Below are 12,018 nucleotides of genomic sequence, written 5' to 3'. Positions count from 1 at the left end.
CGGAAGAAGCTCCTGGCTCCTGGCTTCAGATCAGCCCAGTTCCAACTGTTGCAGCCATTTGGGGAGTGAACCAGCAGATGGAAGACCTCTCTCTTTCTCTCTCTCTCTCTGCCTCTTATTCTCTGTGTAACTCTGACTTTCAAATAAATCTTTTTTTTTAATGCTACAGAGTAAGGAATTTGCCAAAACCTTAGTTCTCACTCTATGGTGTAGAATAAGGTATCCTTTTTTTCCCCCCCTTAGATTTATTTGTTTATTTGAAAGAGCTACAGAAAGAAAGGGAGAGACAGAGATCTTCCCTTTCGCTGGTTCAATCCCTAGGTGGCAGCAACAGCCAAGATTGGATCAGGCCAAAGCCAGGAGCTTCATCCCGGGGGTCTCCCATGATGGTGGCAGGGGCCCAAGCACTTGGTCCATCTTTTGCTGCTTTCCCAGCCCGTTAGCAGGGAGACAGGGAGCTGGATCGGAAGTGGAGCCGCCAGGACACAAACTGGTGCCCAAATGCGATACCAGTGTGGCAGGCGGTGGCTTTATGTGCTATACCAGCCCTGGTACGTTATATTTTTGTGCTGCCATGCCAGGATAACCAAAAATAATGTTCTTCACACTTGGAAACTGGTAATTTGCTGGAATATTACCAGAGTAAGCACTGTGGATTTGAAGTGTGTTGCTTATTATAACAGAATAACTAATCTGGGGTGAGCATTAAGCCACTGCTGAGGATGCCCGGATCCCATGTGGGAGCGCCAGTTCAAGACTCAGCTCCTCCACTTCCAGTCCAGCCTCGTGCTGATGCCTCCTGGGAGGCAAGAGATGATGGCCCACATGCTTGGGCCCCTGCCACCACTCTGGGAGACCCAGGTAGAGTTCCTGACTCCTGGTTCAGCCTGGCCTAGCCCTGGTTTTTGCATGCATTTGGGGAGTGAACCAACAGACAGCAGATTGATCGATCTCTCTCTCTCTCTCTTGCTCTGCCTCTGTTAGTCTTCCTTTCAAATAAATTTTTTTTAAAAAGATAGCCAATACTCAGTATCTACTGTTGGTTCATTTACCATCTGTTTATTGAGCCTAGAACAGTTCCAGGTGTGGAGAATCCAATTATGAGCAAAACAAAAATTCTGTCCCCTCTATTCTGATTGCACCATCATTGGTGTCTATATTCTCACATCTCCATTTTCAGAGGTTACTTAGAGGTTAACGTTCATGCCACAGCCAGGAACTGCTAGAGCCAGGATTCAAATCATGCTTCTTTTCTTTCTTTTTTTTTTTTTTTTTTTGGACAGGCAGAGTTAGACAGTGAGAGAGAGAGAGAGGTCTTCCTTTTTCTGTTGGTTCATCCCCCCAAATGGCCACTACGCTGCGCCGATCCAAAGCCAGGAGCCAGGTGTTTCCTCCTGGTCTCCCATGTAGGCGCAGGGCCCAAGGACCTGGGCCATCCTCCACTGCCCTCCCGGGCCGCAGCAGAGAGCTGGCCTGGAAGAGGAGCAACCGGGACAGAATCTGGCACCCCAACCAGTCCTAGAACCCGGAGTGCCGGCACCACAGGCGGAGGATTAGGCTAGTGAGCCGCAGTGCCAGCCATGCTTATTTTCTTAACCACTAAACTATGAGCTGATCGTGTAGTCATTTTGTTTCCAATCATCCAAATGAGGAAGCAAGCACAGAAGTAGTTACTTTTCTAGTTGCTTTTCTTTTTCTTTTCTTTTTTTAAGATCATTTGAATGGCAGAGCAAGAGCAAGAGCAAGAGAATCGATCTTCCATCTGCTGGTTCACTCTCCAGATGGCACAACATTCAGGTCTGGGCCAAGCTGAAGCCAGGAGCCAGATCTTGCCTGGTCTTCCCTGTGGGTGGCAGGGGCCGTCATTTGCTGCCTTCCCAGGAGCATTAGCAGGGACTGGAACTGGCACTCTGCTGTGGGTTGCAGGCATCACAAGTAGCGGCTTAACCCACTGTCCCACAACACTGGCCCCATTTTTAGTGTTTTGAAATGGTATAGATTTCGGAATAAACTAGATGGAACATAGAGAGCAAATAACAAACCTTATTTAGGAGCTGTGACAAAAAGTTTGAAGACTCTGTTGTATAATTTCCCTTTACTGAGTTTTGAGACTGCCTTTTGCGTGTTCTCTGAAAATACAGCAGATGGCATATTTGTTTTCTGTTCATGTGCCAGCCAGGATAGGAACCAGTCTGACTCCCAGTTGCTAATCCTTCCTCTTATGAAATAAAGCAGCAGTGCTTAAAGCAGTGGGAAGGAGTGCATCCTATTGGTGAGGAGAACACGGCAGGAGAGCCGACCAGCGTTCAGTCTCTGCTGTGTGGCACTTGTTCCAGCCGCTCGTCTGCAGTTGCCTCTTCCATGAGTACACGGGCTGTTCTGAACATTGAGTAAGGATGGCAGTTCCCCATATGGTGAAGAATTCTCTGAAAATTTGCAGCATTAGCATTGGAGGGTTTCTCTCCCAGTTTAGCTGTTTCTCTGTAAGTCTAATCCATCGTTATCCAGTAGAACATTCCGTCTTCAGTAAAAGCAGGAATCTCAGATCATGAATGAAAAAAATCTTGTTTTTACAACTGCCTGGGCTGGGCTAAAGCTGGGGACCAAAGCTCAGTCCAGGTCTGCCGTGTGGGAGGCAGGAACCCAACTGTTGTGTATCACCACTGCCTCCTAGGGTCTGTATTAGCAGGAAGCTGGAGCCAGAGCTGGAGCTGGAAGTTGGACCTAGGTGTTCTGATGTGGGACACGGTGTCCTACTGCGTGGCCAAACACCCACCCCGTGAAGAATGAAACCCATGAAGAATTTCTCTGTTTTCTTGTTCTTATTTGAGAACAGAAAGAGAGGGTGCTCTGTCATATGCTGATTCATTCCCAGATTCCTGCAGTGGCCCTGTCTGGATGGCAGGGACCCGTCTACTTGGGCCTAACTGCTGTCTCCCAGATTTTGCATTAGGAGGAAGCTGGAATCAGGAACTGGAGCCCCTGGACTTGAGTCCAGGAGCTCCAATGTGAGATGTGTGCGTCCTAACCAGCGGTTCAATCACGGGGCCAAAGCCCACCCCTGCTCTAAATTTAAATGTAAATAGCCACACATGGCTAGTGGCTACTGGATGGGCCAGGCAGTGCTCTTCTGTCTGCCTGAGAGCCCCGTCTTAACTCCCTGGCTCACTGCTTCTCGTCCAGCAGATTTCAGTGGACCATTCTTGGAAAACCCGTCCCTGACTCATCCATCTACATGAGGAAACCTCAGCTCTTCTGTCTGGCACCTTTCCTGTGTAGTTCGGGGGAACCGTGGGGTGGCTTGTTCTTCTGATCGAGCAGTTGTCTTCCCTCTGAAGAACAAGGATCACGTCTGGTTTGCTCACCATTGTATTACCAGCTTCCAGAGAATGCCTGGCACTTAGCTGGGGTTCAGTGAGTCCCACAGTTCCTGGGAAAAGTTGGCAGGGTGGATTTTAGTCCAGTCACGGTGACACTGAAAGGTCTGCCCAGCACACGTGCTGTAGGAGTTGCTGGGAGGGAAACATGACCTGTATCTGAGTGTTTGTCTTTGTGGGATCCTGCTGTTATTATGTACCCAGTGGCATGGCGCAGGCTTCCTAGGGTGTCTTACCTTATCCAGATCATCATGAGTAAGCTGAGACCTGAGTTTCCCAAATGCCCAGTCACATGTATCATCTCAAGAGCACAAGCGTGGACACAGTGGTTGCTCCGGCACCAGTGAACGGTGTGTTAGCGTCTGCAACGTTCCATGTGATGGTGACAGAGAAGCTCCTACGCCAGAGGCTTGGGTGGCCTGGAGGCCCTAAGTTAGGAATAAAAATTATGTCAAGAGCTAGTTTTGAACAGGGCAACAGGTTGCCCATGCGTTCTCTCTAAAGTAGCTGAAATGACCCAGAAGAATTCAGAAATGGGAAAAATTCCAACATGAAGGCCAACATGTGACTGACAGTTTATTAGATACTAGCTTGGACTTTTTTTTTTTTTTTTTTAACCAAATTGACTTGCATCCATTTCCCGATCTGAAAAGATTGCTGTTTCCAGAAGATAGGAAGTGACAGTGCTGGCAGTGGAGAGGAGAGCACGCGTTTCAGGCTGTGAGTTACTTGGAAGAGCAGAGTCGTGATGTGTGATTCTACCTTGCAGGTGGATTCCGAAGAGCCAGTCTTTGAGGCCGTCATCAACTGGGTGAAGCACGCCAAGAAGGAGCGAGAAGAGTCCTTGCCCGACCTGCTACAGTATGTGCGGATGCCCCTTCTTACCCCTAGGTACATCACAGATGTCATAGATGCCGAGGTAAGTCTTGGCAGATACTCAGGATCAAAGCCTGGACCAGCGCTAGTAGCATAGGGTAGTGTCATGGGGATTGATTGCATTCTGATTTTTTAATTTGAGGGAGAGACTTCCATTCACTGGTTCACTCCCCCACATACCTTCAATAGCCTGAGCCGGGCCAACGGAAACTGGCAGCCAGAACTCAGTCCAGGTCTACGATGTAGGTGGCGAGCACTCACCCATTCCTTGAGCCTCCCAGGGTGTGTGTGAGCAGAAAGCGAATCGGGGGTGGAGGCAGGACTTGAACCTAGCCACTCCGGCATGGGGTGTGCACATCCCACCTGGCAGCCTCATTGCCCCTTGTGGTTTTAATGCAGGCACACTGTCTCCTGACTGTCTCCTGGCTGTCTCTCCAGGCATACCAGAGAGGTGGTGCTGGGGAGGCCAGAAGCATACTTCTGGGAAAAGTTCATTGCTGGGCAAATCAGGTTCCTGACACGGTGGAAATGTAGGCTTTAATTGTGTGTTTCCTCCTCTTTTTCTTTAAGTGCCCCCTGGTGCTTTCTTCACGTAAGGAACATCAGGGGATGGATTTTGTTCCCTTCTCCATTACCAGAAATTGTTTCCAATTGCTCTAAAAAACGGGACAACAATGCCTTGCTTAGCAGGTACCCCCTCCCCTTAAGGTTTATTTATTTGAGAGGCAGGGTTAGAGAGTTAGACAAATAGACAGAGATCTTCCATCACTGGTTCACTTCCCAAATGGCTGGAATGGCCAGAGCTGGGCCCATCTGAAGCCAGAACCAGGAGCTTCTTCCAGGTCTCCCACATGGGTGCAGGGGCCCAAGGACTTTGGCCATCTTCTGCTGCTTCCCCAGGCCAGTAGCAGGGAGCTAGATCAGAAGTAGAGCAGCCAGGACTTGAACCAGCACCCATATGGGATGTCAGCCTCACAAGCATATCTTTATCTGCTAGGCCACCACACCAGCCCCTCGGCTTTCTTATCTATAAAATGGAGGTGGGAATAGAACATAACCTCCGTGAGCTGTTATCAGTATTAAATAAGTTAATATGTAAAAAATTTTAGAACCATATCTTGAACATAAGTGTTTGCTACTTTTCTTTTTTTTAAGATTTTATTTGAGAGGGAGAGTTACAGACAATGAGAGGGAGAGACAGAGAAAAAGGTCTTCCATCCGTTTGTTCACTCCCAAAATGGCTGCAACGGCCAAAGCTGTGCCAAGGAGCTTCTTCCCAGTCTCCCATGCAAGTGCAGGGGCCTAAGGACTTGGGTCATCTTCTACTGCTTTTCCAGGCCATAGCAGAGAGCTGGATCGGAAGTGGAGCTGCTGGGACTGGAACTGGTGCCCATATGGGATGCTGGCGCCGCAGGCAGAGGATTAACCTACTGCACCATGGTGCCAGCCCTACTACTTTTCTTTATCTAACTTTCCAATTCATACCAAAGACTTACTGGGTCAGGTTAATACATGTGCTATGTAATTAGAGCTTGTATCATTCAGGGTCTCCCAGTACGAAATAGTGGAATGCTCAAAATATGCAAGTGTAAGGCCATTTTATTTATACACACACACACACACACACACACACACACACAAAGGTGTGAGTACAGAGAAACAACAAAAGACAGTGAAATCACTCGTATGTGGCTGTTAACCCCTGAGTGTGCAGGGACAGAGTTGAGGAGTGACTACTGGACCCAGAAAGAGTTGTGTAGAACCCATACCATCAGAAGAACCATGACCTTTGGTTGAGCCTGTCCAAACCTAAAGCTCAGGGCATGGGAGCCCGTTGAGATAGTTCACATAGGCCGACTTCTGAACCAGAGAGCAGAGTAGAGGAGGTGCAGAGTGAATCTGGGGAGGCAAATAAAAGATGTCCAGTACCCAGCTCTATTGGAAATAGACATGGGGGTTATGATCAAGCCGTGAACCTCGGGGAAGTTATTTCAGGCAAGATAGACTTCTCCCCATTTACCCTAGAAAATAACAGATGCTTTTTGGTTTTCCCTTACAATTCTCGTTACTATATTCTTAGATTTGCATAATTCCTGGAAGGACGTGCAAACTCCTAAAAGTTGTTAAGCACCTGAGTAGATGAGGAGTACGTCTCAGTATATCCTTTTTGTTGTTTGTTGTTGATTCATGTAATATATTATCAAAAAATAAAAATAAGGGCAGGCATTTGGTGCAGTGGTTAAAATGCTGCTTGGGATGCATCCATATCAAGAGGGCCGAGTTCAAGTCCTGGCTCCACTTCCTATTCCGGCTTCCTGCTAACGTGTACCCAGGGAGGCATAAGGTGGTGGCTCAAGTGCTTGGGTGCCTTCACCCACTTGGGAGACGAAGGCTGTGTTCCTGACGCCTGGCCTCAGCCTGGCACTTTTCAGGCTATTGTGGGCATTTGGGGAGTGAACTAGCAGGTGGGAGCTCTCTGTCCCTGTTTGTGTGTTTCTCTGCCTCTCACATAAATAAATTAAAATGGAAACAAACAAATTTGATAAATAAATTTTTAAGTCCTATCTAGAAACCCACAGCATAGTTGTCTGGAACCACAAGGCTTTGGAAACTGGTTTCTGTATTGAAGTGGAGAAATTAATCTCTTACGCCAGTTGCCCTCCTAGGCCATGCGAGGTGGGCCCTGTGCTGACTCACCCTGCTGTCTGCTCTCTTTCAGCCTTTCATCCGCTGTAGTTTGCAGTGCAGGGACCTGGTTGATGAAGCGAAGAAGTTTCATCTGAGGCCTGAGCTGCGCAGTCAGATGCAAGGGCCCAGGACAAGGGCTCGTCTGGGTAAGCCGGCTGCTGGCAGGGTGAAGGCTGCCTCTCAGTGACTTCTTGCAGGGAGAAAGATCTCAGAGTGCTTGATAGAACGAGACCTTGCAGATCTGTGTCATCTTTGACTTTGTCTTTTCAGACCAGTCCCCTGCTCACTCTACACTTTCCTAGAAATCAGGGATGTTTTCCCTGTTTCGCCTGACTGCTTAGAGAGTGAGATGAAGGATAGAAGCACGTTGTAAATCGCCGAGTGTTGTGTAATATGCTGTCACTTTATTTCAGTATATTTTGATGACTGAATTAGAGATTATTTTGGGTGCCGTATAATATGTAGTACACTTCTACCCACCTCTTTCCTTCTCCTTATGTGTGTTTGCCATTCTGGAATGCAAAGAGGAGGAGAAGGAGCCCAGTGCAGTTGAAAGTGGTCTGTCCCCCATATACATATGTGTGTATGTTATATATATATATTATATATTATATATATTATATATATAAATATATATATATAATATATATATATTATATATAAAGATGTATTTGAAAGGCAGATTTACAGAGAGAGGGGAAGAGACAGAGAGTCTTCCATCTGCTGGTTCACTCCCCAAATGGACCAGGCCATAGCCAAGAGCCTGGAACTCCGTCTGGGTCTCCCATGTGGGTGCAGGGTCCCAAGCACTTGGACCATTTTCTGCTGCCATCCCACGGCAGCTGGATCAGAAGTGGATCATCCAGGACTCAAACCAGCCCTCAAATAGGATGCCGGTGTCGCAGGCAGCAGTTTAGCCTGCTGCGCCACTATGCCAGCTCTCCCCCTATAGTTTTTTAATGGCACAAGCACTACATGTTCAGTGGAGAAATTTTAGAAATACAGAGAAGCAAAAAATAAAGATCTTCCATAATCCCACCACCACCCAAAGACCTCTTTTGTTTTGTTTTTTCCAAAATATATTTATTTATTTATTTGAAAGGCAAGTGACAGAGGAAGAGATACAGAAAAAGACATTGTCCATGTTCTTGTCACTACCCAAATGGCCACAGCAACCAGGTGTGGGCCAGGCCAAAGCCAGGATCCAGAAACTCCATCTTGGACTCCCACATGGGTAGCAGAGGCTCAAGGACTTGGGCCATCTTCTGCTGCCTTCTCAGGCACGTTAGCAGGGAGCTGAGTTGGAAGCAGAGCAGCTGGGACTCAGAATGGGATGCGTGTGTCCCAGCCCTCTGGGCCACAACCCTATCCTCCCAGATACTGCATTGTTTGAGAGGAAACTCTTAGAGAAGTTATTGCAGGGGCCGGTGCTCTGGCGTAGTGGGTAAAGCCCCCTGGCCTGCAGTGTTGGCATCCCATATGGGCGCCAGTTCTAGTCCCAGCTGCTCCTCTTCTGATCCAGCCCTCTGCTATGGCCTGGGATAGCAAGTTCTTGGGCCCCTGCACCCACGTGGGAGACCCAGAAGAAGCTCCTGGCTCCTGGTTCAGCCTGGCCCAGCCCTGGCTGTTGCGGCCATCTGGGGAGTGAACCAGCGGATGGAAGACCTCTCTCTCTCTCTCTCTCTCTCTCTCTCTCTCTCTACCTCTCTCTGTAACTCTGTATTTCAAATAAATAAAATAAATCTAAAAAAAAAAAAAAAAGAAATTATTGCACATGGTTCTGTTCTGTTCACCCCTGCTGGATGACAACATGTGTCTCTCATACTATATACAAAGATATTTATGTCAACACAAGATAGACCATAGGATTAAATGTGAACGCCTGGAAGAAACTATAGGAAAATATTTGTATAGACTTTGGATGGAATACTTTTTTAAAAATTCTTTAATTGTATGTATGTTTGCTTATTTAGAAGATAGAGACAGGGATCATCTGCCAGTCCACTCACCATTGTCCACAACAGATAGGGCTGGGCATCCTGAATCCAGAACTCAACCCAGGTCTGCTGTGTGGGTGTCAGGAACCCAAGTGCTTGATCTGTCGTCTCCCACCACCCCTTAAAGTGCTCATTAGAAGGAAGCTAGAGGGGGCCAGTGCTGTGGTGCAGTGGGTTTACGCTCCGGCCTGAAGCGCCGGCATCCCATATGAGCGCCGGTTCTGGTCCCGGCTGCTCCTCTTCCGATCCAGCTCTCTGCTATGGCCTAGGAAAGCAGTAGAAGATGGCCCAAGTCCTTGGGCCCCTGCACCTGCTTGGGATCCCTGGAGAAAGCTCCTGGCTCCTGGCTCCTGGCTTCAGATGAGCGCAGCTCTAGCCATTGTGGCCATCTGGGGAGTAAACCAGCAGATGGAAGTCCTCTCTCTCTCTGCCTCTCCTCTTTCTGTATAACTGAATTTCAAATAAATAAATAAATCTTTTAAAAAAAAGAAAAAAGAAGGAAGCTAGAATCGGAAGTGGGGCTGGGACTCAGACCCAGGCACTCCACTGTGGGATGTGGGTGTGCCAATTGGTGTCCTAACAGCTTATGCCAAACTTCTACCCCTTTTTTCTTTCATTAATTTTAAAATATATGCAACATAAAATTTATCATTTTAATTTGTAAGTGTAGGGTTTCAGAGTGTTAAATACATTCCATCGTTGTACAGTCAATGTCTAGGATACTTTTCGTCTCGCAAAACTGAAAGCTGTACCCATTAAACAACAACTGCCATCTTCCCCTTCTCTCCCTGGTTCAGAACCTCCAAAGGAGAAAAACGTAGACTCCTTCGAGGTTACTTGACTAGCTCAAAATTTTTAAAAATTGCTGCATGGGCTGGCATTATGGCAAAGCAAGTTAAGCCACCACACAGCGAGAGCATCCCATATGGGTGCCAGTTCAAGTCCCGGCTGCACCACTGCCGATAGAGCTCCCTGCTAATGTACCCGGGAAAGCGTGGAAGATGGCCCAAGTCCTTGGGCCCCTGCTACCCACATGGGAGACCTGGAGGAAGCTCCTGGCTCCTGGCCTCGGCCTGGCCCAGCTTGGCCATTGCAGGGATTTGGGAGTAAACCAGAAGATGGAGAAGCTCTATTTCTTTCCAACTTTTCTTTTTCTCTCTGTCATTCTGCCTTTCAAATTAATAAGAAAATACATCTTTTTAAAAGACCAAATAGGGGCCGGCACTGTGGAGTAGTGGGTAAAGCTGCAGCCTGCAGTACCGGCATCCTATATGAGCACCGGTTCTAGTCCCAGCTGCTCCTCTTCCAATCCAGCTCTCTGCTGTGGCCTGGGAAAGCAGTGGAAGATGGCCCAGGTTCTTGGGCCCCTGCACCCACGTGGGAGACCTGGAAAAGGCTCCTGGCTCCTGGCTTCAGATCAGCTCAGCTCTGACTGTCACAGTCATTTGGGGAGTAAACCAGCAGGATAGGAGACCTCTCTCTCTCTTGCTCCACCTCTCTCTGTAACCTGTAACTCTGTCTTTCAAATAAATAAAATAATTCTTAAAAAAAAAAAAGACCAAATAAAGTTTCATCTTCAAGGATATTCATTGCAAGGTATATAACCCAAAACTATGAACATCTTAAATGCCTAAGAATATTGTAACAATGTTTTTTTTTTTTTTTTTTTTGACAGAGTGGACAGTGAGAGAGACAGAGAGAAAGGTCTTCCTTTGCCGTTGGTTCACCCTCCAATGGCCGCCGCGGCCTGCGCACTGCAGCCGGCGCACTGCGCTGATCCGATGGCAGGAGCCAGGTACTTCTCCTGGTCTCCCATGTGGGTGCAGGGCCCAAGGACTTGGGCCATCCTCCACTGCACTCCCTGGCCACAGCAGAGCTGGCCTGGAAGAGGGGCAACCGGGACAGAATCCGGCGCCCTGACGGGGACTAGAACCCGGTGTGCCGGCGCCGCAAGGCAGAGGATTAGCCTAGTGAGCCGCGGCGCCGGCCCCGTAGGGGTTTATCTGTGTTTCTTCTCAGCCCCAATCTACTACATTTGCTCTTTGAAGTCCAGGTTTTTTAAAAGGTCCGGGTCACTGGGCTCCTACACATCTCCTGAGCATTGAGTTGTCCAAACCCCCCGTAAACTGCTCCCCCTTGAGTTCCAGAAGAGCCAGTGCACAGGTAAGAAGTCTCCTCAGAATAATCCCCCAGGGGAAGCGGAGGCTGCCGCGCCTCCACAGAATGGAGAAGGACTTCCCAGGAAATCTGCGTCTGTGGCTGAATTGGCAGGGGATGTGATCTTGCAGTCGACTCAGTGGAAAAGTAAATGATCATGGAAAAGAGATTCTAAAAACCTGCTCTTTGGTTCCTAAGCCTCAACCTTCAACATTTTTGTGACAAAGTTAGAATGTTCTTTCTCTGTTATTTAAAAAAAAAAAAAAAAGTACTGCACCCACATTGTGGTACAGCGGGTGAGGCTGGCACTTGGAATGCCAGCATCCCATATCAGAGTGCCAGTTCCATTCCCGGCTGCCCCACTTCCAATCCACCTTCCTGCTAATGAACTTAAGAAGGCAGCAAGGGCCAGCGCTGTGGCATAGTGGGTAAAGCTGCCGCCTGCAGTGCCAGCATCCCATATGAGTGCCGGTTAGGGTCCCAGCTGCTTCACTTCTGATCCAGCTCTCTGCTGTGGACTAGAAAGGCAATAGAAGATGGCCCAGACACTTGGGTCCCTGCACCCATGTGGGAGACCTGGAAGAGACTCCTGGCTCCTGGCTTCAGATCAGAGCAGATCCGGCTGTTGCGGCCATCTAGGGAGTGAACCAGTAGATGGAAGACATCTCTTTCTCTCTCTCTCTCTCTCTCTCTCTCTCTCTTTCTCTCTTTCTCTCTTTCTCTCTTTCTCTCTCTGCCTCTCTGTAACTGCCTTTCAACTAAATAAAATAAACCTTTAAAAAAGAAAAACAACACAAAACATGGCCCAAGTGTTTGGGTCCTGCCACCCATGTGGGAAACCCAGATGGAGTTCCAGGCTCCTGGCTTTAGCTTGGCCCAGCCCCAGCCATGGACATCATTTAGGAGGTGAACCAGTGGATGGA

The 12,018-nt window shown here is 48.2% G+C and overlaps 1 protein-coding gene across 11 annotated transcripts in view; it reads left to right on the top strand.

The window, feature by feature from the left end:
* KLHL12 (kelch like family member 12) overlaps window positions 1-12,018 on the top strand; it is a 31,563-nt gene that overhangs the window by 12,697 nt on the left and 6,848 nt on the right. For 7 of the 11 annotated variants that reach the window (XM_089311305.1, XM_070055098.2, XM_089311300.1 and 4 more), the window contains exons 5-7: window positions 4,147-4,296; window positions 6,973-7,087; window positions 10,614-10,733. In XM_089311305.1, coding sequence (XP_089167431.1) covers window positions 4,147-4,296; window positions 6,973-7,087; window positions 10,614-10,733 — 385 coding nt within the window. The remainder of the gene's footprint in view (window positions 1-4,146; window positions 4,297-6,972; window positions 7,088-10,613; window positions 10,734-12,018) is intronic. The other 4 variants (XM_089311303.1, XM_089311299.1, XM_089311302.1 and 1 more) reach the window with 1 other exon arrangement.

Source organism: Oryctolagus cuniculus, chromosome 13, assembly GCF_051225735.1.
Source record: "Oryctolagus cuniculus isolate XC-2025 breed Fujian yellow rabbit chromosome 13, ASM5122573v1, whole genome shotgun sequence".
NCBI classification, from domain to species: Eukaryota; Metazoa; Chordata; class Mammalia; order Lagomorpha; family Leporidae; genus Oryctolagus; species Oryctolagus cuniculus.
Note: the sequence above shows the minus strand (reverse complement) of the source record. Positions and strands in the feature narration are given on the sequence as shown.